Source organism: Fringilla coelebs (genome assembly GCF_963513975.1).
Source record: "Fringilla coelebs genome assembly, chromosome: 8".
Lineage (NCBI taxonomy): Eukaryota > Metazoa > Chordata > Aves > Passeriformes > Fringillidae > Fringilla > Fringilla coelebs.
In genome coordinates, this window is record NC_140066.1 from 3,274,080 (window position 1) to 3,302,001 (window position 27,922).

General features: G+C 54.4%; 2 protein-coding genes across 7 annotated transcripts; both read right to left on the reverse strand.

Annotated features, from left to right (window-relative positions):
• Window positions 1-5,393: 5,393 nt before the first annotated feature.
• LOC311156125 (killer cell lectin-like receptor subfamily B member 1) lies at window positions 5,394-7,155 on the reverse strand (the record flags this gene model as incomplete). The annotated part of the gene is made up of 6 exons (XM_084209854.1): window positions 5,394-5,626; window positions 5,729-5,844; window positions 6,085-6,239; window positions 6,355-6,486; window positions 6,582-6,695; window positions 7,071-7,155. 6 exons carry the CDS (start codon window positions 7,153-7,155, stop codon window positions 5,503-5,505), a joined length of 726 nt encoding a protein of 241 aa, XP_084065980.1. The 3' UTR covers window positions 5,394-5,502.
• A 2,814-nt stretch (window positions 7,156-9,969) lies between these two features.
• Window positions 9,970-27,584, reverse strand: LOC311156124 (C-type lectin domain family 2 member B-like). Of its 6 annotated transcripts, none has more exons than XM_084209853.1 (6): window positions 13,550-13,737; window positions 11,994-12,209; window positions 11,540-11,638; window positions 11,256-11,437; window positions 10,955-11,055; window positions 9,970-10,864 (listed from the first exon to the last, which is right to left on the reverse strand). In XM_084209853.1, the coding sequence occupies exons 2-6, from the start codon at window positions 12,139-12,141 to the stop codon at window positions 10,750-10,752; spliced, it is 645 nt and encodes a 214-aa protein (XP_084065979.1). In that variant the 5' UTR covers window positions 12,142-12,209; window positions 13,550-13,737; the 3' UTR covers window positions 9,970-10,749. The 6 variants fall into 6 exon arrangements, with proteins under 6 accessions (XP_084065979.1, XP_084065975.1, XP_084065976.1 ...); XM_084209849.1 differs by lacking the exon at window positions 13,550-13,737 and adding an exon at window positions 26,981-27,584 and having other exon boundaries at window positions 9,972-10,864; XM_084209851.1 differs by lacking the exons at window positions 9,970-10,864; window positions 10,955-11,055; window positions 11,256-11,437; ... (1 more) ...; window positions 11,994-12,209; window positions 13,550-13,737 and adding exons at window positions 16,429-17,107; window positions 17,198-17,298; window positions 17,499-17,683; ... (1 more) ...; window positions 18,546-18,629; window positions 26,981-27,568.
• Between the last annotated feature and the right edge of the window lie 338 nt (window positions 27,585-27,922).

The following is a 27,922-nucleotide window of genomic DNA, read 5'->3' on the forward strand; positions in this document are numbered from 1 at the left end:
GCCCACAACGCGGGGAGATCACGCCCACATCGCACGAGGCCACGCCCCGTGAGTTCAAACCACGCCCCCACAGGGCGAGGCAGCGGGGGAGCAGCGCCCTCACCTGGAGAGAGGCGGTAAAGCCTTACAGGCAGAAATTGTTGTTAAAATACCAAAAAAACAACAAATAAAACCCCACAAACAAACAAAAACAAACAGTTTGTAAATCCGTCCTAGTTATTAATTATATCGGGCTGGAGCCTCTCTGCTTTGGATGCGGCCTGGGAGAGCTCAGGGTGTCCACCTGGAGAAGTCCCCAGGGAGATGAGAGCTCAGAGCCCCTGGCAGTGCCTGAAGAGGCTCCAGGCGAGCTGGAGAGGGATTTGGGACAAGGGGGAATGGTTATGTGGGATAAAAGAAAGAAATCCTTCCCTGAGAGGGTGGAGATGCCCTGGCACAGTGTGAAAAATGTGTATTTTCTGATTGGCTGTTCGCAAATATTCAAAGGAATAATTATATGTGTTATGTTAGAAAGTTGTGCTGTGTTAATTCTCTTAAGTAGTGTGGTAAATATAGTTTTGGGATATAACATAATGTTAAAATAGAAACTATGCTATGGAAGATAGTTTTTTAAAGAAAGGACTTGCACCAGGTAGCAGCCACAGGGTACCCAAATCTTTCAGAGAAAGGGAATTTATTGCTCCATTATCGAGTTCTTCCTGCCTCGCTCAGCCCTGAAGATGCTGTCAGGACTCAGAGGAAGAAGCTGACACTGCCCAGCCAGAATCCTGTGTGTGAATGGAATTGATGCATCATGGATGAGCTGTATGAATGTGCAACAGGCTGCTGCTTTTAAGGGTTAATCCTCTGTTAACCTGGGGTCTTTTTTTGGGCTTATTTTGCCCAGAAAGAGGCACCTGGACTGTCTGTAACTCTTTGTTTCTATTGTCTCATATTGTCCTAATCCAAATTGTCCAAATTATTATTATTCTAATTAAATTGCTATCCAGCTTCTCAGGAGAAAAGATCCTAGCAAAAGGATTTTTCAGAAAATATGTCTGTGACAATGGAGTGCTGGACAAACTGCCCCTCTCCCGGCAGATAGCAGCAGGAGCAAATGCCCACGCTGAGCCATTCCTGGGCAATCCCTACGGAACACATCCTGGATATAAAACAATGTGCTTCTGGTTGGCAGAGTGACAAAACTCTCCTCCTTTGTCCCTTTAAAAAGGAAATGATCCCAGAAGTTTCTCTCCTTGATGAGGTGAAAAAGGCATCGCATAGGACCTGGGGGACTTCACCTCAAACTTAAGGATAGCCAGCTGGACAGGAGCCAAAAAGTCTCACTTAGGCAATTTACTAGAAAAAGAAGAGAACAAAAAAACTAATGGCTTTTGTGAGGTGTTTTACCAGGAGCAAGAACCTCTTGCACCTGGCTCGGTTTTTCTGTTTGTTATTTTGCCTTTTATTAAAACCTTTTTGTTTCCATCACCGCCACAAAAGCCATCCTGCTGATTTTATGCCTCCAAAGGTAGCTGAGCTATCTTGGGTGAGAAATAGATCTCCAAGAGCTTATGAGACCTGGCACAAAGAAGCTCCTGTTACTCCTGGCTTTGGAATTTATGAATTTGTGCAGCATTTTAGACAGATTCAGGCGCAGCATTTCAAACCTCTGCTCTTAACCTTTTGTCTCCACACTCCTTTGAAGCAGACACGGCAGCAGCAGCAGCTCCTGTGGCATTTGGAGTTTGCTGTGTTACAGGTGCTGTTTGCCTGCTGTCACCGTGCCACCCCGGCTGTCACCTCTCAGAAGGGGACACCTGCAGACAGCGCTTTTATCTCGAGCACGCTGCCCTCCTGGGATGGCTTTTAGAGCTGTGCCTAGACATCAGATGCTCTTTTTAGCAGAAAAAAAGGAGCAAAGAGGTCTGTTAGTGACCCAATACCAGTCTCACAACGCTGGTCTCCTTCCCACGTGCTTGCCAAGACAGGAATGTGAAAAATGTGTATTTTCTGATTGGCTTTTTGCAAATATTCAAATGAATATTATATGTGTTGTGTTAGAAAGTTATGCTGTGTTCATTCTCTTAGGTAGTGTGTTAAATACAGTTTTAGGTTATAAAAAATGTTAAAATTGAAGCTATGCTATGGAAGATAGTTTTTTTAAAGAAAGGAATCGCAGCGAGAGAGCAACCACAGGACACCCAAATCTTTCAGAGAAAGGGAATTTATTGCTCCGTTATCAGAAGAAATGAACTTCTTCCTGCCTCAAAGACATCATCAGGACTCAGAGGAAGCTGACACTGCCCAGACAGAACCCTGTGTGTGAATGGAATTGATGCATCATGGATGAGCTGTAGGAATGTGCAACAGGCTGTTGCTTTAAGGGTTAATCCTCTGTTAACCTGGGTCCTTTTTTGGGCTTATTTTGCCCAGAAAAGGTACCCAGACTGTTCATAACTCTTTGTTTCTATTGTCTCATATTGTCTTAATCCAAATTATCCTAATTATTATCACTCTAATTATATTGCTACTTTTACAACCATTTTATTACTATTAAACCTTTAAAACTTTAAAAACAAGCGATTGGCGTTTTTCACAGAAATCATCTTCCCAGGAGAACCCCAAAGGAGCTGGGGTTCTTCAAACTCTAGTGACCCCAGCCTTCATGGAAAAATAGCCTTAAAACCCACATTTATGCATTCTAAGTGACACCTTGCCCTCGAGGGAGTGAGGGGAAATCCTGCGTGTTCCTCCAGCCCAGAAAAGAGTCTCTTCAGGGGCACCACTGCTGATCTTCACACACCACCAGGAAACCAAGAGCTTGGTGAGTTTAATATGGCCTTTAAGGGAATATCTTGCTGAGAATATCTGGGTGGAGAGGAAAAGCCACACCAGGGAGGGAGAGGAGACATTTGAGTGAGGGGACAATGGTGGCACAAGAGCAAGTGGGTGCAGGTTGGCCCTGAACTAATTTCCATTTTATTCTGCTCTGTCACACAGCCCGGGTAGAAACTGGCTTTCCCACTCTTCAGATGGATTTTAAAAACACCAGAGTGGCTTGGCTTCTCCTCACCATTTCCATGTTGGGGTTCTTGCACTGTCCAAGGTGCAACCGTTGAGGATTTTAAATAAATCCCTGCTTTCTTCTCTAACTCTGTCTAGCAGCTGTTCCACGTAGCCTCTCAAGGCATCTGGAAGTGGTTGTTGTTGTTGATATTATTATTATTATTGGTGGTGGTGGTATTGAATTTTTTTATATATATATATATATATATATATATATAAAATAAATAGTATTAATTATTGAGTAAATATTAGTAATAATTATTAATTATTGTAATATTAATATTTTGATAATATATTACGATATCCTCATATATGACTGTATTAATATTATATTTTAAATTATATTAATATTAAATATCGATTATTGATTTATGTTAATATTGATATTATTAAATATCATAATAGTAATAGTAATAATAAGTCACTTATTATTACTAGTCGGTTATTATTATTGTTATTATTATTACTATTATTACTATTATTGTTGTTGTTGCTGTTGCTGTTATTGCTATTATTGCTATTGATATAGATATTGATATATGTATATAATTTGCATTATTAAATATTGAATTAATATTACTATTCAGTATGAATTATAGTAACATCAATATATTAATAACATCTTGACAATATATTACTATATTGTAATATATTACTATATTAATATTCTATTTTAAATTATATTAATATTAAATATTGATTAATGGGTTCTGTTAATATTGATATTATTAAATATAAAAAACAGTAATAGTAATAATAAGTCTCCTGTTTATAGTGATAATGATGATGATGATGATGATGATGATGATGATGATGATGATGATAATAATAATAATAATAATAATAATAATAATAATAAATAAATAAATAAATAAATAAATAAATAAACACCCCCCCCAGCTTCCTGCCCTCAGGGTCCCCAGCCATGTCCCCATCCCATCCCCCTCCACACCCTTCTGCGACCCCCAAACCCCCCCCAGTGCCACCCTGGACTCTTCCAGGACCACTTTGCGACCCCCACCCAGTCCCAGGCCACGCCCGCACCCCCAAATATCGGGGGGGACACGACCCCCCAGTCCCTGCGCCCGCAGATCCCCGCTTGTCCCCTCGCTCTAGGACCGCATGGCCCTCCTTGGGGACACGGGGGTGGTGGCACTGCCTTGGGGACACGGGGGAGGCGACAGGAAACCAAAGCATCTCTGCCCGGTGTGCGACCGGAGCTTCCTGCCCCCGCCACAGCCCGGCGGCGAGCGGGGGTCTCACCCCGGGGAGGGGACAGAGGGGGCCTGGGGACAGCGGGGTTTGTCTCCTCTGGTCTGGTTTCCTCTCCAGACCATGGCAAACCGGCATGCAGGGCTGCTGCCCATGGGGGAAAAGGACAGGGAGCTACAGCGAGAGGGGAAAAATAAACCATCAGCCCCCGAAAATGGAAAAAATAACAGATCAGAGTGCTCGTCCTGATCTCTGGGGGATGAGAGTCAATAAATTGCAGCTGAAACAGGCATAAAAGGCCGGGAATTGATCCATGAAATTATGTAGGAACCTCTCCAAAAGGTTGGGGAAACCCACAAGAGTGGGAAAACCCTCTGGAAAAAAGTGGGACCCCCCAAAAAATCCTCAAACAGGGGATCCCGACCCCGAAAGCAAAGCAGCAGTGTTGTCCTATGTAACATCCCTCGGGACTGGGCTCCAGGGAGGGAATCAGGTGGGAAAATCCTCGGGTTTGGCCCCCCAGAGGGGTCTGGAAAAGAACATTTAATTAATTTTCAGACAGGTTCTGGAGTTTTGGAAGGATTTTTGGGGTGGGGTTTGGCATCTTCGAGTGAGAGTTGTGGGGTGCCAAGGTGAGGATGGAGCTACCTCAAAGAGAAGCCCTGGGGCCTCACCTCGCCTCCCCGCTAATTAGGAGGCTTTATTAAGCTAATTAATCGTCGTCCTTGCTCCTCTGCACAGGCCAGCACGGGCTCAGAGGCTGCGGGTGCCGAAGAGGGGATAACGCCTCCTAAAATTGGGAATATCCGAGGTTTTCTCCCAGACAAAATCTGCCAGGACCTGAGGCTGTGGCTGGCCTTGGACTGCTGGGGACCGTCTCTAAAATGCCCCCGACACGGGGGACACGACAGGGACACGGGGGGGGACACAGGGAACACGGGCAGGGACCCTGCGGACCATCAAGTTCCACCCCTCCGGCTGAATCTCGGATCATCCCTGCGCCAAAACACCCCTTAAAATGCCTCGTTTCTCCCTCCCTCTTCCCGATGTTTGCCCCAAAAGCGCAATTCCCCAAGTTATTTTTAGGTTTTATTCGGGTTTCTTAGGTCGGTTTCTCTCCTACATCGCCCACCTCGGGGAGACTTTCACGAGCTGCGGCTCTGCCCATCCCCGGGGGATGCTGGATCCGCGGGAATTGGGAATTTTCCTGCATTAACGCTGGTTTTGGGGTGCAACGGAGGCTCAGATCTGGATTGATTCTTTCTGGCAGATCCACTGCAGCCTCGTGTCGCAGCCCTGAGGGCTGATCCCATTCCCCTTGAGCGTTCCACAGGATCCAGGTCTCTTCCCGAGCTCCAGATGGATCCTGCGGGCGGCAGGAAGGAGCCCGTGTCATCCCGGGGGACCCTGGGGGACAATGTGGTGCCCCTGGGGACAATGGGGTGCCCTCCCGAGCCCCGGCGCTCACCGCTCCTGGTTGAGGTCGGAGCCGTTCTCCCACATCCAGCCTGCCCCGGCCGCAGGCACCAAGAGGCCGATCCAGAAGTGCCGGGTGGGATTCTGCAGTCTTTCATTTAGGAATTCCTGGCCCGGGAAAGGAGAAGTGATGGCGCTGTTTTGGTCACCCCAAAACTGGCTCTGTCCTCAGCCCGGATCTGAGCCCCACCCGTGTCCCTCTCACTCTGCCACAGGCACCCGGGGGGGGATGAGTTCAGGATTTTGGGAATCCCCTCACCCTTCTATGGGTGCCTCCAGCCCCTCCGGCAGCAGCAGCCCCCCGGGCGCAGCTCCATCCCACATCCCCAGCGCCATCGCTCCCTTCACCAGCTCATCCTGATCCCAGGGCATCAGCAGCGCGGAGCCCCGATCCCTGCAGTCCTCCCGGCTCCTGTTCCAAGGGTTCATCCCGTCGGAAATCCAGTAGCACTTGGCCCCCAGCAGCCTCCAGCCCACGGCGCACAGCCGGCACCCCTCGCTCTCTGCGGGCACACGGGCGGGTCCCGGCGGCTGAGGCAGCGCTGCAGGACCGGAGGGCATCTCCGGCCTCTCTTTATCGGGGGGAGGCCCTAAGGAGCCCCCCGGGGGCTGCGTTACCTCGGGGCGGGCACAGGACCCTCCGCATCTCCCTGAGGATGCCGTCCCAGCCCGAACGGGCAGCTCCCAGCGAGGCGTCCTCGTAACCTGCGGTCCCCTTGGACTGCCGCAGCTGTGCCACACACCAGGACACTGCGAGAGGGGGATGCCCAGCCCGGTCAGGGAAATCGGGGGTGGGGTAGGGTGGGAAGGGGTGCCCGGAGCCCTCTGCCATCCCGCAGACTCACGGCAGAGCAGGAGGGACAGAGCCAGGATGGCCGTCAGGACCACGAGGAGGCGGTGGGGACAGCAGGGGGATGCTGCAGGGACCCTCTGGGATCCTTGATAACCAGATCCTGCTGCTGGGGAAGGGATATGGAAAAAAGAGCGGGCTCAAGAGCACCCGTCGCCTTCCCAAACCTCCAGAGCCCAAGGCAGGAAATCCTAGGGCAAAGCAACTCAGTGAGACCCCCCCTGCCCAGGGGAACGAGGAGTTGGCTGACCCTAAAAACCCCCTCTGCTCCATCTTTTGGGGCCACAGCTCGGGGGGATAGGACAGCAGACAACCACAGCGTCAAGAAAAGCCCCCCAGACGCGCCTCCCTCGAGCTGTGCCTCAGTTTCCCCACCCTGGGCAGCTCTTGGCGATTCCTGGGTGCCTTCAGCCCGCACCCGCCCCCCCTCCAGTTCCTCTCCCCCAAAAATCGGGGGGGCCCAGCGGACAGGACCCCCCAGTACCTGCGCCCTGCCGGGGTGGGCATCTCCCCGCAGAACCCCGCTTGTCCCCTCGCTCCAAGATCACGTAGCCGTTCTCGTCCTCCATGCGACGGCAGAGCCCGGGGGACACAGGATGGGGACACGGGGGTAGTGGCACTACCTTGGGGACACGGGGGAGGGGACAGGAAGCCAAAGCACCTCTGCCCGCTGCCGCTGGCCCGTTGTGGTGCGAGCTGGCGGCCGGGCCGGAGCTTCCTGCCCCCACCACAGTACGACAACGACTGGGGGAACTCACCCCGGGGAGGGGACCGAGGGGCTGGGGACAGCGGGGATTTGCCTCCAGGAGAAGGAAAACCGGCATAGGGGGCTGCTGCTCACGGGGGAAAGGATAAAGAGCTATTGCAGAGGGGAAAAAAAAAAAAAATCAGCCCCCTAATATGGTAAAGAATAAAAGACCAAGATGCTGGTCCTGGTCTCTAAGAGATCAAACTGTAGCCCCCATCCCCCTGGGCTGCTGCGGAAGTCGCTGCCGGGCTGGGCTCAGTTTATCCAAAGGATGGCAAAACGCCGCCACACGCCCGGCACTGCCTGTGCTGTGCTCCCCGGGTCCAGCAGAGCTGGCAGCCCTTCCAGCGACACGGGGCGGCCACTGCCGATGCTGGACCTTTGTGACACTTTACACCATTCCCTGTGTACCGCCAGCCTTTCTCGTGCTGCTCTTTCAGCGCCACGACGGTCTCTCGGTGCGGCGCTTTCGGTGACACGGAGACCCTCCCTGGGCGCGGCTCTTCTATCGCACTTCATCCTGATCCATTTCATTTCGCTCCCACCCCGGTGCGCTCCTCACTCGTGGCCGTGGGGGGCTCCCCCAGCTCCCCGGCGCCTCCCCGAGGCCCTCCGGAGGTCCGACACCGCAGCCAGCCCAAACCCCGTCTTCCCAAAGGAATTTGCCCCCCCGGAGCTTCATCTGCTCCTAAATTGAGCACTAAATGGAGCTTCCCCCCACCCTCCAACGTGCAGCAGCCCCAGGGGTGACCAGTGAGAAGGGGGAAGTGCCCCCAGTCCCTCCCCAGTGCCCCTAAAATGGGAAGTTACGAGGACAAAAGGGTATTAAATTGAGGGAAACGACTTGTCCGTAATCATCTGGGTTTGAATTGTGGAGGATCCCCCTTCACCTACGATTTGAAGGGTCTCAGTTGAAGGGAAACACACCTTCTTGATTTTCAGTGTTTCACTTGACTGGGAATCACAGTTTTCCATTATTTTCATGTTTAAATGGAAGCAGCACCTTTGTGGTGCTGTTCCATGGGTTTGAGTCGAGGGAAAGAGCCCCATTTTCATCATCTCAAGGTTAAAATTGAGGGCAAACACCGCTGTCCCTGATCTGCAAGGGTTTCCCTTGAGAGGAACTTGATGTGCCACTGTAAGATCCCACGGTAATGTGCAGATCACTTCCAGAATGACACGTGAAGTGTCCCCGTCTCCCACTCCCCCATTCTTTTTAGCAAAAAGCTTTCCCAGGACCCTGAGCTGCATCACCGCCCCTTCCTGTGGTGTCTTTAGGAAACAACCAAACTCAGCAATCAGAGGGTTCATGCACTAATAAAAATTCTGCATGGTTAGTGGGCCAAGGGATGTAGAGATAGACTTCCCAAGCCCTTTCCCGTTTCTTTCTGGGGGAAGCCGCGCTCCCCATCCCCTCCAGCCTGGCCTTTTAAGTAACTTGAGCCCCAGGCTGCAAATCCCAGTCTCCAGCTAAAAGGACGGAAAAGCTGTTTCCCCCCTTCCCCCTTCTGGGTCTCTTCTTTTGAAAGCAGCTGTCTTCCATCCCGTGATGGGAAGAGCGAGATCTCCAAAAGACAGAGCAGCTTTCTGAGCATCCCCCTCCCGTTTCAGGACAAAGTGGCAATTTCTCCTCCCCTCGGTGCTTCTGGCTGCTCTTTTCCTTCCAGCTTTCCTCCCCTCCCGCCGGCCTTTGGCGAAGCTCAGCTGATTTCCAAACCCTCCGCGGCTGCTGGGGGCTGGCACAAAGGTTTAATAATTTCCCTTTCCTTGGGTAAGGCGGGGACAGGGGGAAGGTCGGGCCCCAGCGCCCGGCACTGCCCAGCTTGGCGCTTTTGCTGCGCGGTCCCTCTCTCCCGCCCCCTCCCTTCCCTGCTCCTGCCCGGCTCCCGGAGCCCACCATGGATCCGCAGGCAGGCTGGGGATGCTTCTGCCTGCTCTGCTTTTCCCTCCTGAGAGCAGCCGAAGGTGAGAGAGGCTTTGGGCTGGTTTGGGTGCAGGGACTCCACGGGGTCTGGATGGCCCAAGAGGTAAGATGCTCATCCCAGCATTTGTGCTCCCAGTCTGCAGCCAAACAGGGAACAGGGACTGGCAAACTGTCAGGGCATTTGGGGAGGGCTGGCTCGTTACCAGGAGGGGCCACAGGACAACACCTGAGCTCCAGTCACGGTGTGAGGAAGTGATCTCCAGCAGTGGAGGGCAGAGAAGGAGCTGAGTGACAAAACTTTGGGAGGGGCTGAGGGTATAAAAGGCAGAGCACCCATTGTGTAAACGAGCACAGGGCTGACAGTCCCAGAGACCCCCAGTGCTGTAATTTTTCCTTGTTCAGTCCATTGTAGTATGTTTTTGTTAAGGTTTAACAAACCTTTAAAATTTTAAAAGTGAGGGTGATTTCTCACATGTTCCAAGTCCAAAATTCTCACCTTCAGGCCAGTTTGTGATGATTTCCAAAGCCCAGGGCAATTTGGATTTCCCATTGGAGCTTCTTATAGAATGTTATAAATAACAAATATAGGTATTGGCTTCTGCATTTATGTATTAACTTTTCTTTTGCAAGTTATTGATCACAAAAATCCTGATATAGTAGAAATTTGTAATTACTGTTTTTGATATAGTATAACCTGTCAGTTTATGTATACACAGTATAGCTTTTATAAACAGAGGTGTAATAGACACTATCTTAGACCATGGTACAATGGAGACTGTGAAATGATGGCAAGATTGTTTCATGTAACTAACTCGGAAAATGGTGTAAAATTAATAAGTGATTTGCCACACTTAGGGACTTTATTATTAGAAAGACAAGATCAGGAAACACAAACCAGGACACCGAAAAAAAGGATTTCTTGACTGTCGTTATTAGGGAGTGAAAATACAAAAAGATAGAATCATAAGAAAAAATACAATATATTCGTTTATAGAACAAGATAGCATGAACACAAATCAAAGGTCAAAATGAAACAAAAGAACATGTTAAATACAAGGAACGTGTGAATATCTATAAACCCTTATGAATATGCATGTAGCCCTAAAATGTAACAGTATATAGAGAACCCAGAAAAGGTAAATGTAACAGTATATAGCATTTAAATTAACCGTGTGCAAATAGCCAAACATCCCAGGGCAGGATGTTAACCCTGAATAAACTTTTATAAAAAGTGTAAATAGTGAGCCATGTTTCTCACATGTAATGTGGGCAATGCAGTCACTCCAGGCAGCATCGGTGGCAGGATGGATTGGAGAGACTTTTCCTTTGCAGCCCCAGCCCAGCGCTGGCACTGGGGATGAAGAGGCACTGAGGTGACCCTGAGAGGGAGTGCAAGGCACAGGGTGCAGCTGAGGAAGGACAGCCCTGTGCTGGGCTCAGAGGTGAAGCTGGCACTGCCCAGAGTGGAGAAGGTCCTTTCTGCAGCCCCTGCTACAGGGGAGCTTGGGCCTTGCTGCAGACATACGGCTGCTCATGGGAACAGTTCTCACTCCTCAATCTCTTGTCAGCCAGGAACACACATTGGGAATTGCCGAGGACAGGAACCCTGCAGGGAGGAGCAGAGCCAGCGCCGGTTGCCAGGGGAACACCTTGTGCCCCTGTCCCCCCAGGCCCTGCCCGGCTCCCCGGCACTCACTGGGAGCTGTAGCTGCTGCCGTCCTCCCACTGCAGGCGCTCGCCCCGTCTGCGCAGCCCGAGCCAGTAAGGGACGTTCCCGCAGATCCGGGAGAGCAAATCCTGCCCAGGAGAGAGGAGTGGGAGCTGCCCCGGCCCCTCGGGGGGACACGTGCCCGGGGCTGCCCCCGCACGCCGGGGCTCCTTCCCTGCAAGGCCCCGGCCCAGGGCTGCAGCCCCGGCACTACGAGCACCGAGCCCGGCCCAGGAGCACCCCCAGGCTGCCCTCAGCCACCCCACACCGCCCACAGCCCCTCACTCACCATGGCCTCCTCATCCTTGGCAATGGCCAGGGAGGCCCCGAGCTGGGAGCACTGTTCCTGACCCTGCTCCCAGGTACTGTAATCCCGTGAGAAGTAGTAGCAGACCCCATTGTAGCCAACCCAGCCAGGGAGACAGCCCAGAACACACTGTGGAGTCGCAGGTGTAACTGGAACCTGTGGTGCTGCAGGGGGAAGAAGAGAAGGTCTGAGGATTGCCCTGTGCAGGGAGCAGGGAGCCCGTTCTGCCCCGAGGGGCTGGGCCCAGGCTGCTGCCCCTCCCTTACCTGACTGCACAGCCCAGGCCACCCCCAAAGCCAGCACCAGCACCTGGGGCAGCAGAATCAGCACCACCGTGCCCACTGGATGGGACCTGAACCATTCACCTGGAGCAGGAAAGAGCTGCTGGCTGCCAGGAGCAGAGCCGGCCCTGCAATCTGCTCAGCCCATGGCCAGGGAGCAGAGCAGGGAGCCCTGAGCCAGTGTGGCCCTCACTCAGCTGGCAGCCAGAGAGCCAAGAGGCTGGACACAGCCAGGGACACAGCTGTGGGGACAGGCTGCAGCAGGAGAACTGCACAGCCTTGGGGGCAGCTGGGGCTCTTGCTTCCAGCCACTGATGGGGCCCAGCAGAGCACGAGGCCTCTTCCAGACATTGGGAAACAGCCACACACCTGCCAGCCCTGTCCTTGGGAGGGGACACTGTCCCCTCCCTAGAGGCCACAGGGATGGCCCTGCACTCACCCAGCAATCTTCTGTGTCTATTCCCTGTTGCTGATCTCTTATTCAGTGTGTCTTTCAACACCCCAAACATGGAATAGAATTCCTTCTCCTCCGTATCACAGCTGGCATCCTTCTGCTTAGAAGAAACGGCACCTGTCTCCTGAGACATCAGGAGTGCTGGCAAAGCCTTTGGGAGTTCGGCCTTGGGAGCAGCTTGACACCGGCGCTGATGGCACCCTGGAAGGGACACGATGAGAGGTCACTGCTGGTGCCGGCCCCGCGGGACCCCGAGGCTCAGGCCGGAGGTGCCAGCTCTGGCTGTGGAGACAAGCCGCTGCAGAATGACACAAAGGCACCACCCGCCGCTGCTGCTCCAGTCCCCGCCAGACACAGCGGGCACGGCCGCTGCTGCTGTAGTTTAGAGCCGATGTGGGTGTGGGGGCGGCTTTTGGCCGCTTTGAACAATCAGTGCGAGAAAGCAGCAAGGGGCCAGTCATGTACCACGGGGGAAGAGTGGAGGGTCACGGCCCGCAACAGAGGAGACCCCGAGAAGAAGCTTCCCTGGTAGCTGAGGTTCTTCTCTTCTTCTCCAGGTTCTCTGGCCTGGGTCCCTTTTCCTTAATACTGGTGTTTCAGGACAAAAGCCACTGGGCCCTCCTCCCGCAGCAGCAATGAGGGGAGGGGCGGCAATGAGGGGAGGGGCGTGCTCAGCGGGGGCGGAGACTGGAAGGGCAGCGGCAGTGGGAGGAGTCGAGCGCCCTCAGACACCGCAAATCTACAAGAACTCTCTCCCGCTCGCCATGCGGTCCTTCCAAAGAGCAGCCCCCTCCACCCTCCCGCGGAACCTTTCCGGTTCAAGGAGATCAAATGAATCCCAATTGTCACCGATTTCCATCTCCTGCAATTTCTCCCCTCTTTTCGTAAATGGACTTCGCAGTTCCATTGTTTCCTCCCACAGAGCTGGAGAGTAAAATGCCCGCCTGCCCCATGGCCCTCCCTGCCGCCTTCCGCCGCCCCAGCCTTGTCCCTCTTTCTCTCCTCTTTACTTTGCTCCACTTCCTCCCTCCTCCTCCTCTCCCTGCCAGCTCCAGCAAGGACTTTTCACCCACTGGCACCGGCTGCCTCCTCTCCCTCGCTCCCATTTTGCCCACTCTGAGCTCCTGGAGCCGCCTGCCCGCGGAGCCGGAGCCGCCGTGGGGCCGGGTGATGGTGCAGGGAATGATGGCAGGGATTCCTGGGCTGGGCCAGGCCAGGTGCCCGGGGCCAGCAAAAGTGCTCTGTGCCTCTCCTCCTCACCCCGGCCCCTCACCCGGCCTGCGAGCTGCCGGGCGCTGCTGGCCCGGGGCAGCTGCGGCTCGGAGTCCGCCTGCCGAGGGACAAGAACCAGCAGCGCCGGGCTGCTCACCACTGTGCCCCGCATTCCCTGCCCCGACGCCTTGGAGCTCGGGGACACCGAGAACTAGCACTGCCGCTTTGACTCCCTGCCTGTTAAAGGGACAAGAAACTCGCCAGAGCTCCCCGGCCCCCTCCGCCCGCAGCGGGCCCCGAGCAACGGCAGAACCGAACGCGACTCCCACCTGTGCTGGAGTCCCCGCCGAGTTCCGCCGCCACCAAGCTCCGGTGTCCCCGGGCTGCGGAGCTCTTTTCTCAGTTCGCCAATATGCGCCTGCACAGAGTGCACGGGCGGTTTTTCTCCTCTGAGCGTGCGGAAACGCAGCCCAGCGCTACTCGCATTCGCAGTTCGGAGGCCCGCCCATCTTGTTGACTTCTGTACCGCCTCCCCATCCCGGCCCCGTCCGCTCACCCCGGCGCTCCCTGCTGCCTTCTCCCGGATCGGTTCCTTCACCGTTCTGCCGCCTCCCGGCGCTGCCGGCCCGCACCGGGGATCAGAACCCGAGTGCCTTCGGCTCGGCCGAGCGCAATGCAAACCCCGGCGGTGTCGGCAGGCGCGGGGCTGCCCCGCCTCACCCCGAGCCCCGGGCGGGGTCGCAGCTCGGCTTTCCCCGCCGAGCCCCTCGCTGCCGCCGGGGCTTCCCCACTGCCGGGGCTCGGCTTTGCCCGGCGGGCACGGCGGCTCCGCTTGGCCCCGGGCGACCTCACACCCCCGTGGCTCCCCCCGCGTCCGGCGGGGCGAACCCCCGGCATCTGCCGGAAGGGCTCTGATTGCCCCTGATTACTGAAGCCTCACGCACCGTGTGTTAGAATGCCTCAAATATGTGCTGAAATGGTTCTTTAAAGTTCATCTTGTGTTTTTCATGAACTCTGATTACTCTACGAATTGTTACTGGAGAGATTCAAAGCGGTAAATGCAGTGCCTCATTATTGTTATCATGTGCAGCACAACACAATCTAATTTCTTTAACAGAAATGCTGATTAACATTTACCATATAGTATTACACTAAATGCAGTCTCCAAAAGCTCCCGGTGTGTTGAACACTTTGCCAAATTCTGCATTGTTGTTTCTTTTGGTACAATTGCACTTTAAAAGGTCTGAGTAAATTTATGGTTCCTTAAAATTTGTGGCCACCATGAGTCTTTCTCAATGTTAAATTACACAGGGTCAAATATTTGTCACATTTCCCTAATCCCCCCAGTAAATCCATCAGGCCGTTATTTCAATCACACTTTTTTCACATTTTCAGTGCCTTTTGGTATTACTAGCATCAGGCTAAGTTAATGTTTTGGTTTGGGGCAAATTTGGGAGAAATTCTACAGGGGGCTTTTTTAGAAAGTAAACTTTTTTTTTTTTAAATTGGATTGGGAGGCATTTTTTGGAGAGAAGTGGAAAGAATTTGTTTATTTAATAGGTAAAGCACTTTTTAGCACATAAAATGAATAGTATTGGATGACAATTGTTTTTATTGTTTTGAAAAAGATGACAAATTTAGAAAATTTTTCTTGGGAGTGGTTATCGTTCTTTTTGGCATTGGGAATAGCTGCTGCAGGCTATAAGGTGCAAACTTTTGCTGTTTTCCAGGTCCCAGTTTGGAGTAGGTTTGAGTGGTTTTAAGAAAGAGAGAGAAAGTGCTCCCCATCCCCTCCAGACGGGCCCTTTCATCACTTTCAGCCCCAGCCCTGGCTGCAGATCCCAGTCTCCAGCTAAAAGGATGGAAAAGCTGTTTCCCCCCTTCCCCCTTCTGGGTCTTTGCTTTTGAAAGCAGCTGTCTTCCATCCCATGATGGGAAGAGCGAGATCTCCAAAAGACAGAGCAGCTTTCTGAGCATCCCTCTCCCGTATCAGGACAAAGTGGCAATTTCTCCTCCCCTCGGTGCTTCTGGCTGCTCTTTTCCTTCCAGCTTTCCTCCCCTCCCGCCGGCCTTTGGCGAAGCTCAGCTGATTTCCAAACCCTCCGCGGCTGCGGGGGGCTGGCACAAAGGTTTAAGAATTTCCCTTTCCTTGGGTAAGGCGGGGACAGGGGGAAGGTCGGGCCCCAGCGCCCGGCACTGCCGAGCTCGGCGCTTTTGCTGCGCGGTCCCTCTCTCCCGCCCCCTCCCTTCCCTGCTCCTGCCCGGCTCCCGGAGCCCACCATGGATCCGCAGGCAGGCTGGGGATGCTTCTGCCTGCTCTGCTTTTCTCTCCTGACAGCAGCCGAAGGTGAGAGAGGCTTTGGGCTGGTTTGGGTGCAGGGACTCCACGGGGTCTGGATGCCCGGGGAGGTGAGATGCTCATCCCAGCATTTGTGCTCCCAGTCTGCAGCCAAACAGGGAACAGGGACTGGCAAACTGTCAGGGCATTTGGGGAGGGCTGGCTCGTTACCAGGAGGGGCCACAGGACAACACCTGAGCTCCAGTCACGGTGTGAGGAAGTGATCTCCAGCAGTGGAGGGCAGAGAAGGAGCTGAGTGACAAAACTTTGGGAGGGGCTGAGGGTATAAAAGGCAGAGCACCCATTGTGTAAACGAGCACAGGGCTGACAGTCCCAGAGACCCCCACTGCTGTAATTTTTCCTTGTTCAGTCCATTGTTGTATGTTTTTGTTAAGGTTTAACAAACCTTCAAAATTTTAAAAGTGAGGGTGATTTCTCACATGTTCCAAGGACAGTCCAAAATTCTCACCTTCAGGCCACTTTGTGATGATTTCCAAAGCCCAGGGCAATTTGGATTTCCCAACTGAGCTTCTTGTAGAATATTATAAATAACAAATATAGGTATTGGTTTCTGCATTTATGTATTAACTTTTCTTTTGCAAGTTATTATTGATCACAAAAATCCTGATCCAGTACAAATTTGTAATTACTGTTTTTGATATAGAATAACCTGTCGGTTTATGTATGCACTGTATAGCTTTTATAAACAGAGGTGTAATAGACACTATCTTAGACCATAGCATAATGGAGACTGTGATATCTTGCAATGATTGTTTCATGTAACTAACTCAGAAAATGGTGTAAAATTATTAAGTGATTTCCCACATTCAGGGACTTTCTTATCAGAAAAACAAGATCAGGAAACACAAACCAGGACACCAAAAAAAAGGAATTTACTCACCGTCATTATCAGGGAATGAAAATACAAGACAGAGCCACAAGAAAAAATAAAATCTATTAGTTTATATGACAAGGTAGCATGAATGCAAATCAAAGGTTAAAACAAAACAAAAGAACATGTCAAATCAAAGGAATGTTTGGGTATCTATAAGGTCTTATCAATATCCATGTAGCGCTAAAATATAACAGTATATAGAGAACATAGTTTAAGTTAACTGTATACAAATAGCTAACCATACCAGAGATTTTATTGCTTAATAAACTTTTATAAATAGTGTAAATAGTGAGTCATGTTTCTGACATGTAATGAGGGCAATGCACTCACTCCAGGCAGCATTGGTAGCAGGATGGATTGCAGAGACTTTTCCTTTGCATGCCCAGCCCAGCGCTGGCACTGAGGATGAAGAGGCACTGAGGTGACCCTGGGAGGGAGTGCAAGGCACAGGGTGCAGCTGAGGAAGGACAGCCCTGTGCTGGGCTCAGAGGTGAAGCTGGCACTGCCCAGCGTGGAGAAGGTCCTTTCTGCAGCCCCTGCTACAGGGGAGCTTGGGCCTTGCTGCAGACATACGGCCGCTCATGGGAGCAGTTGTCACTCCTGAATTTATTGTCAGCCAGGAACACACACTGGGAATTGCTGAGGACAGGAACCCTGCAGGGAGGAGCAGAGCCAGCGCCGGTTGCCAGGGGAACACCTTGTGCCCCTGTCCCCCCAGGCCCTGCCCGGCTCCCCGGCACTCACTGGGAGCTGTAGCTGCTGCCGTCCTCCCACTGCAGGCGCTCGCCCCGTCTGCGCAGCCCGAGCCAGAAATCGACATTCCCGCAGAGGAGGAAGAGCAAATCCTGCCCAGGAGAGAGGAGTGGGAGCTGCCCCGGCCCCTCGGGGGGACACGTGCCCGGGGCTGCCCCCGCACGCCGGGGCTCCTTCCCTGCAAGGCCCCGGCCCAGGGCTGCAGCCCCGGCCCTACGAGCACCGAGCCCGGCCCAGGAGCACCCCCAGGCTGCCCTCAGCCACCCCACACCGCCCGCAGCCCCTCACTCACTATGGCCTCCTCATCCTTGAGAATGGCCAGGGAGGCCCTGAGCTCGGAGCACTGTTCCTGACCCTGCTCCCAGGTGCCGTAATCCCGTGAGAAGTAGTAGCAGACCCCATTGTAGCCAACCCAGCCATGGGGACAGCCCAGAAGTGACAGTGGAGTCGCAGGTGTAACTGGAACCTGTGGTGCTGCTGCAGGGCGAAGAGGAGAAGGTGTGAGGATTCCCCTGTGCAGGGAGCAGGGAGCCCGCTCTGCCCCGAGGGGCTGGGCCCAGGCTGCTGCCCCTCCCTTACCTGACTGCACAGCCAAGGCCACCCCCAAAGCCACCACCAGCACCAGGAGCAGCAGAATCAGCACCGCCGTGACCACGGGATGGCACCTGAACCATTCACCTGGAGCAGGAAAGAGCTGCTGGCTGCCAGGAGCAGAGCCAGCCCTGCAATCTGCTCAGCCCATGGCCAGGGAGCAGAGCAGGGAGCCCTGAGCCAGTGTGGCCCTCACTCAGCTGGCAGCCAGAGAGCCAAGAGCCTGGACACAGCCAGGGACACAGCTGTGGGGACAGGCTGCAGCAGGAGAACTGCACAGCCTTGGGGGCAGCTGGGGCTCTTGCTTCCAGCCCCTGATGGGGCCCAGCAGAGCACGAGGCCTCTTCCAGACATTGGGAAACAGCCACACACCTGCCAGCCCTGTCCTTGGGAGGTGACACTGGCCATTCCCTAGAGGCCACAGGGGCGGCCCTGCACTCACCCAGCAATTTTCTGAGGATCCTTTTGTGTTCATTGCTGGTTGCTGATGTGCCCTGGGACCTCAGGGGCTCCCTCACACTCCCATCCCTGGTGCAGAATCCATTCTCCACATCTGCACTCGCTGCACGCTCACAAGTGGCATCCCCCTGCTTATGCCAAGAGGCTTTTTGCGCCCCAGGCAATTGTGGAACCCCGGCTGCTGGTCCCTCCTGGCGATGCTGGGGCTCATTTGCAGCTCCAGGAATGGAGCAGGATTCAGTCTCCTCCTGGTCACATCTGGCATCTCTCTGCCTGGAATAATCAGCACCTTGCTCCGGAGACATTGGGAGTGCCGGCAAAGCCCTTGGGAGTTCGGCCTTGGGAGCAGCTTGACACCGGCGCTGATGGCACCCTGGAAGGGACACGATGAGCAGTCACTGCTGGTGCCGGCCCCGCGGGACCCCGAGGCTCAGGCCGGAGGTGCCAGCTCTGGCTGTGGAGACAAGCCGCTGCAGAATGACACAAAGGCACCACCCGCCGCTGCTGCTCCAGTCCCCGCCAGACACAGAGGGCACGGCCACTGCTGCTGTAGTTTAGAGCCGATGTGGGTGTGGGGGCGGCTTTTGGCCAATTTGAACAATCAGTGCGAGAAAGCGGCAAGGGGCCAATCATGTACCACGGGGGAAGAGTGGATGGTCACGGCCTGCAACAGAGGAGACCTCGAGAAGAAGCTTCCCTGGTAGCTGAGGTTCTTCTCTTCTTCTCCAGGTTCTCTGGCATGGGTCCCTTTTTCTTAATACTGGTGTGTCAGGACAGAAGCCACTGTGGCACTCCCCCCCCAGCAGAGCCTTTGTATCTCAGGCAGAGAAAATGAATCGCAGTATCCACCATCTACTGTTTCACTCCTCTTTTCCCGGTTGGATTTGACAGTTTTTCCTTTCCTCCCACAGAGCTGGAAAGCAAAATGCCTGTCTGCCCCAGAGCCATCCCTGGCAAATTCCATCACTCCAGCCTTGTCCCTCTTTCTCTCCCCTTTCCTTGGCACCACTTTCTCCCTCCTCCTCTCCCTGCCAGCTCCAGCAAAGCCATTTCACCCGCTGGCACCGGCTGCCTCCTCTCCCTCGCTCCCATTTTGCCCACTCTGAGCTCCTGGAGCCGCCTGCCCGCGGAGCCGGAGCCGCCGTGTGGCCGGGTGATGGTGCAGGGAATGATGGCAGGGATTCTTGGGCTGGGCTGAGCCAGGTGCCGGGGCCAGCAAAAGCGCTCTGGGCCTCCCCTGCTGCCCCCGGGCAGGCCTCGCTCCCAGCCCACCCCCGACACGCCGTCCCCGCCCCGGTGCCGTCCCCGCCCCCGTCGCTGACGCGAGAGGGCCCTATTGTCGGCCCGGCTCGGATAAAGGCGGCTTCGCCCCTGGACCAGGAGCTGCTACGTTCCCTGCCCCGGGGATTTGGAGCCCGGCGACACTGAGGACCTCAAGAGGCGCTTTGGGTCCCTGTCTGTGAACGGGGGAAACCGGCACAAGGAACTCGCCGGAAACCTCGCGCCTCACCGCGACCCCCTCGCCCACAGCGAGCCCCGAGCTGGGGCAGCACCGACAGAGGGTCGCAGCCGGGCCGAGGCCTCAGACTGCTATTGCCGCCACAGCTGCCTTCCCGCCCTGACCGACAGGACACGGACACACAAAGCTAGACGTCGGTGAGGTGGTACGTCAAGGCTTTGGGCAGATTTGGACCAATCAGCGTTCGGAAGCACAGCCAATCGCGGCTCGGCAGCGCTGCTCGCATGCGCAGTTCGGACCTGTGCCGCGGCCATCTTTCACCCCGTCCCCTCTCCCCGGCGCTCCCCGCTGCCTTCTCCCGGATCGGTTCCTTCGCCGTTCTGCCGCCTCCCGGCGCTGCCGGCCCGCACCGGGGATCAGAACCCGAGTGCCTTCGGCTCGGCCGAGCGCAATGCAAACCCCGGCGGTGTCGGCAGGCGCGGGGCTGCCCCGCCTCACCCCGAGCCCCGGGCGGGGTCGCAGCTCGGCTTTCCCCGCCGAGCCCCTCGCTGCCGCCCGGGCTTCCCCACTGCCGGGGTTCGGCTTTGCCCGGCGGGCACGGCGGCTCCGCTTGGCCCCGGGCGACCTCACTGCCCCCCGTGGCTCCCCCCGTCCGGCGGAGCGAACCCCCGGCATCTGCCGGAAGGGCTCTGAGTGCCCCTGATTACTGAAGCCTCACGCACCGTGTGCTAGGATGCCGTAAAAATGTGTTGGAATGCTTTTCTAAAGTTCATCTTGTGTTTTTCGTGAACTCTGATTTCTCCGAGAATTGTTACTGGAGAGATTCAAAGCGGTAAATGCAGTGCCTCATTGTAATTTACAGCATAACACAATCTAATTTCTTTAAGAGAAACGCTGATAACATTGACCATATGGTCATACGCTAAATACAACCTCGAGAAGCTCCAAGTTGTTTGGACGGTTTGCTAAATTCTGCACTGTTGTTTCTTTCCGTACAATTGCACTTAATAAGGTCTTAGTAAACTTATGGTTCCTTAAAATTTGCAGCTACCATGAATTTTTCTCAGTCTTAAATTACATGTGGCCAACATATTTGTCACACTTTTCTAATCCATCCAGTAAATCCATCATGCTGCTATTTCAGCCACACTTGGTTCACATTTTCAATGCCTTTTGGTATTAATAGCATCAGAATAAGTTACATTTTGTAATACCCAGAATAAGTTACATTTTGTAGTACCCAGAACTTTTAAGGATATTGTTAGTTTAGTTATGTTTTATTGGAATTCGATTTTAGCATTGCTAAGATTAAGCAAAGCTAGGCCTGAGTAATGTTAAGTTTTATTACTCTACTGAGTTAACTTTATAAGAGTCATTTATGTTGAGGTGGATTTCTGTCAAGTTTGGACGTTGTTGAGTTTGGACAAGGTCAAGTTTCAGTCTTCTTCACTTTAAGCCATTTCATGTTCTATTCCAGTTTTATTAAGATCAGTTTTTATTCAGTATTAAAGATCTTAACGTTAAGTTCTCTTAAATGTACCTCTAATTCTACTGAGGAGACATTGAATTACACTGGAATTGATTTTAAGTCCTAAGTAAATTTTGTTTAAATATGTTTGTTTACATTGCAAGATGTGGTTATTTTTATTTTGTTCTAGAGATAAGACAGATCCGACTGAAACAGCTGTGATGAAGCACTGATAAACCCCTGCTTTTGGGTAGAAGCAGATACAGTTTGTTGGGCCCTTGATCCTCTCACAGGTTGCACAGGTGTCAGTGCTGCACTGCCTGACAGGATCATTCACTGTGATCTCTTCTGGTTTATCTTCCATAGATAACACAGCAGAGTGGGGGGTTGTTCTACATTATGGCTGTTATCCACTGTCAGCTGTTCAGTGTTTCACTGGTATGGATACAGGAATGCTGGAAGAATATTGTCTGCAATTCCTGAGACAGTCACTGCTGATCTATTGGTTCCATCATGTCAATTCACTCATTTTTAGAACAGGCATTATTCATAAGGGATCATTACCTTATTGATACCTGGCTTTTCATGAGCTGTGCCATCTCTTTGTGTGACTGTCTGCAGACTGGTGTCACTTTGGGATCTCTCTGGTTTGTTCCCCAGCTGCAGGTGCATCTCTGTGCCCAGGCTGCCTGCAGCCCTTCCCTGCACTGCCTTCTCAGCCTTTGGGCCCTCCTCTTGTTCCAGCAGGGTTGCTGTGCCTTGACCCAGGGCTGTCTCATCATTTTCCTGTGTTTTCAGAGCTCCAGGATAAGATCTCTGGGCTCTGTCAAAAGCCCCATCTGAGCTGAGCTCCTGTGGTCTTTGCTGACCCTTTTGTGACCCATCCTGATGGGCCAGGGCTGTGCCCTGCTGAGGGCAAGGCAGCTTCTGCTCTGTGGGAATCAGACACAGCCCCAGTTATTCTCACAGAAGGGGATTTGCCTCAATTTACCATCCTAAAACGAGGGCAAATGCAGTTTCCCCTTCCACTTCCCTGAAGAAAGACCATTTTGGGGGCTTTTGGACATCTTTTTAGTCTCTAAAGATCGCTTGAAATGGAGGGTCCCCCTCGATGGAACAGAGGCACATCAAGAGGTTCCTCTCAAGGGAAGCCCTTTCAGACCAGGGACAGCTGTGTTTGCTCTCAGTTTGAACCTGAAGACGGTGAAAATGGGGCTCTTTCCCTCAATTCAAAGAGCACCCTAAAGGTATTCTTCCATTTAAACATGAAAATTATGGAAAATGGAGGTGACACCAAGAGAGGCACCACCAAGGGAGGCACCCAAAATGACAAAAAAGGTGTGTTGTCCTTCAATCGAGACACTTCAATTCACAGGTCGGTGGGGATCCTCCCCAGTTCAAACACAATTACAGAAAAGCTTTCCCCCCTCCATTTAAATCCCTTTTCTCCTCTCAACCCCCCATATTTGGGGGGCACTGGGGGCACTTCCCCCTCCTCACTGGTCACCCCTGGGGCTGCTGCACCCTGCAGAGTGCTGAGGAGTTCCCTGCCAGTTCCCTGCCAGTATCCCTCTTCCTGGCAAGCCCCAGCAGGGATGGGGAGAGCACTGGGCAGGAGCTGGGAGCACTATTCCTTCCCAGGGCTCCTGATACCCCTCCCAGTGCTCCTTCTTGGTCACTCCCACTGCTCCTGGCATTCCCTGTGCTCCCAGTTCCCTCCCAGTGTTCCAGGATCTCTCCCAGTGCTCCCAGCAGCAAAGCACCGGGGGCACTGCGTGGTGTGCTCTTGAAGAGGCAAGACTTGAGCTGTGAGGAGAGAAAACCCGGCTGGGAAAACTACACACTGGCACGCAGGAACAAAACCCTTACCGAGGATGGGTTTCTCTTGCTGGCACAGGAAGAGAAGGAGAAATCTGACAGGAATATTCTTCATCATTCTGCCCGGGCTCTGTCAAACACTCCAGCTCTTGCAGCTCAGGAAATAACAAGTGGCTTCTAAGAAGTGACTTTCATGTCAGTGAGCAGGTTATTATGGATTAATCTCACACTGGAAAGCAGTCTTCACACCCTACTGCTCTCTGCATCAGCCAAAGAGTTTGGAGGCTGCTGCCTGGTGAGCTCCTGAGTTGTACCTTCCTTGTCAATCTTATCTGCCCCTTCTTTAATTGTGAAAACATAAATAAAATGCAGGGAGCATTGGCCCAGCATCTCAGGACTCGCGTATCTCCTCCAAAGTAAGGGAAAAAAGACTGCTTGTCCCAAACCACAGAGTTTAACAGTTCATGTTATCTACATATATTTTCAAAGGGAAAAGAGGAAGAGTAAAATACCAATTACTGTGCCAGTGGTGCTCCAGCCTATTCCTGTTCTGTTCTTTCACTTGTAGCATCTCTAAGAATACTTTAATAGAAAAAAAAAAAGATCAGAAAAACAAAACAAAACCAAAAACCAACAAACAAACAACAACAACAAAAAAAAACACCAAAAAAATCACCCATTGAATTTAAGCTGAAGGAGAAGCAATCTGGCTGCAGGCTTGTGGCACTCCAGTGCCTGAGTTCCAGTAAGGGAGCTCATCCCCTCTGCCATTACAAGCCAGATCCCAAATTCCTTTGGCTTTTTGACCATTGAACTGTAAGAAAAGCTGCTGGAGAGGGCCATGCTCCAGGCACATCTGTGGCATTTCCTCTGCCCAGCTCTCTGAGCTCAGCTCGAGTCTTTTCCTCTCCTTGCTGGCTTTGGCTCATGCATTCCTTGAGGGGCTGGCCCTGCACTGACCAGAGCACGAACTGACCATCAGACAAACAGCTTCTGGCAGTGTGGGTCTGTCCTAAATGGAGCATTTCCCAAAGGAATTCCAGGGCCTTAATTTCACTGACTCCAGATGGCATTCAAAGGAACCTGGTGTAATGCACTCCATTTCTAAGCAAGGAGTGCACAAGGCTCCTGCACTCCCTGCTAGGGTCATTCTTTGAGCCTTGCAGAAAGGCTTTAAAGCAGCACCGAGCTTGGGAAGCACCAACAACTTCATCCAAAATGCAAATCAATAGCCTGGGCAGAGCCTGACTTTAAAACCTGTTTTAAACCTGAATTAAAGAGCAGTTGCATTGCCAATTGACAAGATGAGAAAGGTTTCCTTAGCAGTTGTTGAGATGACAATGTAAGGGAGAGGATGGAGCATGGAGTGGGGGAAAAAGGGGAAAACCTTCATTTGCACAGTGGGATTTTAACCATCATGCTCACCCCTCAAAGAATTACCAAAACCATTCTAAACTCAAGAAAGAAAAAGTTTCCTGGATATTTTTCATTTCAACAAGAGCCTAAGGAAGCCCTCAGCAGCAGGAGAGTGGGATACCTGCAAGGCTGGTTTCTGGAGCAGAGGGAGCAGGGTGTGCTCCTCACAGCCAGACCTGCACCCACAGCAGCCAGAAGGTAGAAAAACAAGAATCCAACAAAGCCTTAAGTGGGGAACGGGTTATCGAGGGTTTTATAAGGAAAGAACAAGGCCTGGGAAACAGGACCTGGAAAGCGAGAGTGGAAGGAAATAGGGAGGCAGTGGAGGCCTCTTCACATTCGAACAGAAAAGAAAATGGAGGAGGAAAGGAAAGGCTAGGACTAAATTCTAACGCAGCCGGCACGGCCGCTGTGGCTCCCTGCCCGTGAACACGGAGCGGCTCCTGGCACACAGGGCAGCGCCGAGAAGCCTCGGCCCCGGAGCAGGCAGGATGCGGCGCTTTCTGCCCGCACTCGCCGCCTGCAGCGCTTTGGGCTCTGAGGCACGTTCAAGTTCATCCCGTGGCAGCCCAGACACGGGTGGCACGGACACCTCCCGCCCGAGCAGCGGCCCCCAGCCCGGTGCCGCACGGCCGGGAACTGTCCCGGGCACGGAGCAGCCGCCTCCGTCCTACCGAGAGCAGCCGGGATGAGCCATCGCAGCCGCGGCACCGGCTCGTCCCCGGCGATCCGGGCACAGAGGAGACCGCGGGCAGCGGCTCCCTGCGCGATCTGAGCGCAGCGGGGACACGGGGGAAGCCGGCACAAGGAACTCGCCAGAGCCCCCCGCCCCTCACCGCGGCCCCCTCCACCCGCAGCGAGCCCCGAGCTGGGGCAACACCGACCGCGGGTCGCCCCTAGGCTGGAGCCGCCTCCCAGCTCCGCCATCGCCTCACTGGCGCCGCTGCAGCTCCGGAACTAAACGAACCATTGTGCCCGCCCATTCCGGCATAACTCAGAGCCCAGGGCGCTGTGGGAGGGGTTTTGGCCGATTCCACCCTCAGCAGCGTGAGGGGAAGCAGCGAGGGGAGGGCCGTGTGCAGCGGGGGCGAAGACTGGAAGGGCCGCGTGCAGTGGAAGAGAAGAGCCGAGTGCATGGCGGGGGAGGGGGAGGGAAGGAAAGGGCCGTGTGCATGGCGGGGGGTGGAGGAAGGAAGGGCCGTGTGCATTGGGTGGGGGGGGGGGGAAGGGCCGTGTGCATTGGGTGGGGGGGGGAAGGGCCGTGTGCATTGGGTGGGGGGGGGGAAGGGCCGTGTGCAGCGACCGTGGGGGAGGCGAACGCCCTCAGACACCGCGCACATTCCATTTAAGCGTTTTGTTCCAGGCCCCCCGGCCTGGGGCCCTTTGCCTTCGCGCGGGTTTTTCCGGACGGCAGCCCCCGCCGTCCGTTCTTCCCCCCACGGAGCCTTTTGGGTTGAAGCACATCAAATAAATCCCAATTGTCACCGATTTCCACTACCTGATATTTCTCCTCTCTTTTCGTAAATGTAATCAGCACGTATTTTGTTTCCTCTCACAGACCTGGAAAGCAAAATGCCCGCCTGCCCCATGGCCATTTCTGCCGCCTTCCACAGCTCCAGCCTTGTCCCTCTTTCTCTCCGCTTTACCTTGCTCCACTTTCTCCCACCTCCTCCTCTCCCTGCCAGCTCCAGCAAAGACTTTTCACCCACTGGCACCGGCTGCCTCGTCTCCCTCGCTCCCATTTTGCCCACTCTGAGCTCCTGGAGCCGCCTGCCCGTGGAGCCGGAGCCGCCGTGGGGCCGGGAAGTGGTGCAGGGAATGATGGCAAGGATTCCTGGGCTGGGCCGGGTCGGGCCAGGTGCCCGAGGCCAGCAAAAGCGCTCTGGGCCTCTCCTCCTCACCCCGGCCCCTCTCCCGCCCTGCGAGCTGCCGGGTGCTGCTGGCCCGGGGCAGCTGCGGCTCGGAGTCCGCCTGCCGAGGGACAAGAACCAGCAGCGCCGGGCTGCTCACCACTGTGCCCCGCATTCCCTGCCCCGGCACCTCGGAGCCCGGCGACACCGAGCGCCGGCACGGCCGCTGTGGCTCCCTGCCCGTGAACACGGAGCGGCTCCTGGCACACAGGGCAGCGCCGAGAAGCCTCGGCCCCGGAGCAGGCAGGATGCGGCGCTTTCTGCCCGCACTCGCCGCCTGCAGCGCTTTGAGCTCTGAGGCACGTTCAAGTTCATCCCGTGCCAGCCCAGACACGGGTGGCACGGACACCTCCCGCCCGAGCAGCGGCCCCCAGCCCGGTGCCGCACGGCCGGGAACTGTCCCGGGCACGGTGCAGCCGCCTCCATCCTACCAAGAGCAGCCGGGATGAGCCATCGCTGCCGCGGCACCGGCTCGTCCCCAGCGATCCGGGTAAGGAGGAGACCGCGGGCAGCCGCTCCCTCGGCGATCTCAGCGCAGAGGGGACACGGGGGGAGCCGGCACAAGGAACTCACCAGAGCCCCCCACCCCTCACCGCGGCCCCCTCCACCCGCAGCGAGCCCCGAGCTGGGGCAGCACCGACCGCGGGTCGCACCTGGGCTGGAGCCGCCGCCGAACTCCGTCGCCGCCTCGCCGGGCTCCGGGTGACGCCGCCGCTGCTCCGGTCCCGGCCAGACACAGCGGGCACTGCCGCTGGTGTCGCGGGACAGACTCCGGGCAATAGCGCTGATTGAATCTAGTACTGCAGCATACTCCCCGGCAGTGGAGCTGACTCGGGCTGCTGCCGCAGCACAGACCCAATATGACTTTTGCCCGTATCGGCAATCAGCCTCGAGGAAAACAGCGAAGGGCGGAGATGGGACGGGAGGAGAGAGCGAAGGGCAGCCAGGACGCTTCATGCAAATCACCAGCGCCGTTTCGCTTTCGCTTTTCTTTCCGTGTCACGCTGAGAGCCAAAGTCAGGAGCATATTCAGAAGCAGAAGGTAGGCGAGGAGAGCAGTCAGGTAACTCCTGTCCTGCAAAAACCTTGCTGAGGAAAAGGGGCCCACGCAGGAGAAGCTGGTGAAGAACCAGAGCCCCAGGAAGCTGCTTCTGGGGCTCTCAACAGTGAATCACCGCAGGGATTCTTGGGCTGGGCCGGGCCACGTGCCTGGTGCCACCAAAAGCGATCTGTGCCTCTCCCTCCTGGGTCCGCAACAGAACACAGCAGGAAAGGGTCGAGGATCAGGAAAAGGCCAGGGAGAAATCACTCACCATAAGAGACACGACTGGGGGGAATTATTTGAATTTATTATCAAACCAATAATTGAAAGAGGTAAAGAGGCAAAGCAGCAGGGTTCCAGCCTGGGAACCAGGACTGTGCCCTCGGCCCCTGGCAGCTGCACAGGGGGATAAAGGATCCCCGGGCCCGAGCAGCGGCTGTGCCCCAGCGTGGGGATGTGTCCAGAGCCCCCGCTCCGTGCCGGGCTCGGAGGGCCGAGCGCGGAGCGGGCGCTGAGCTGCTCCGTGGAGCTTCCAGCCCCGCTGGGCCCGGCG

Excerpts from the sequence above, each read along its gene's own strand:
- LOC311156124 (XM_084209848.1), bottom strand. The coding sequence starts at position 27,284 with ATGAAGCGTCCTGGCTGCCCTTCGCTCTCTCCTCCCGTCCCATCTCCG. Across the intron at positions 18,630-26,980 it reads CGGCGGCGGCTCCAGCCCAG|GGTGCCATCAGCGCCGGTGT; the intron begins GTGCGACCCGCG and ends TGTCCCTTCCAG. Across the intron at positions 17,684-17,785 it reads GGCCTTGGCTGTGCAGTCAG|CAGCACCACAGGTTCCAGTT; the intron begins GTAAGGGAGGGG and ends TTCGCCCTGCAG.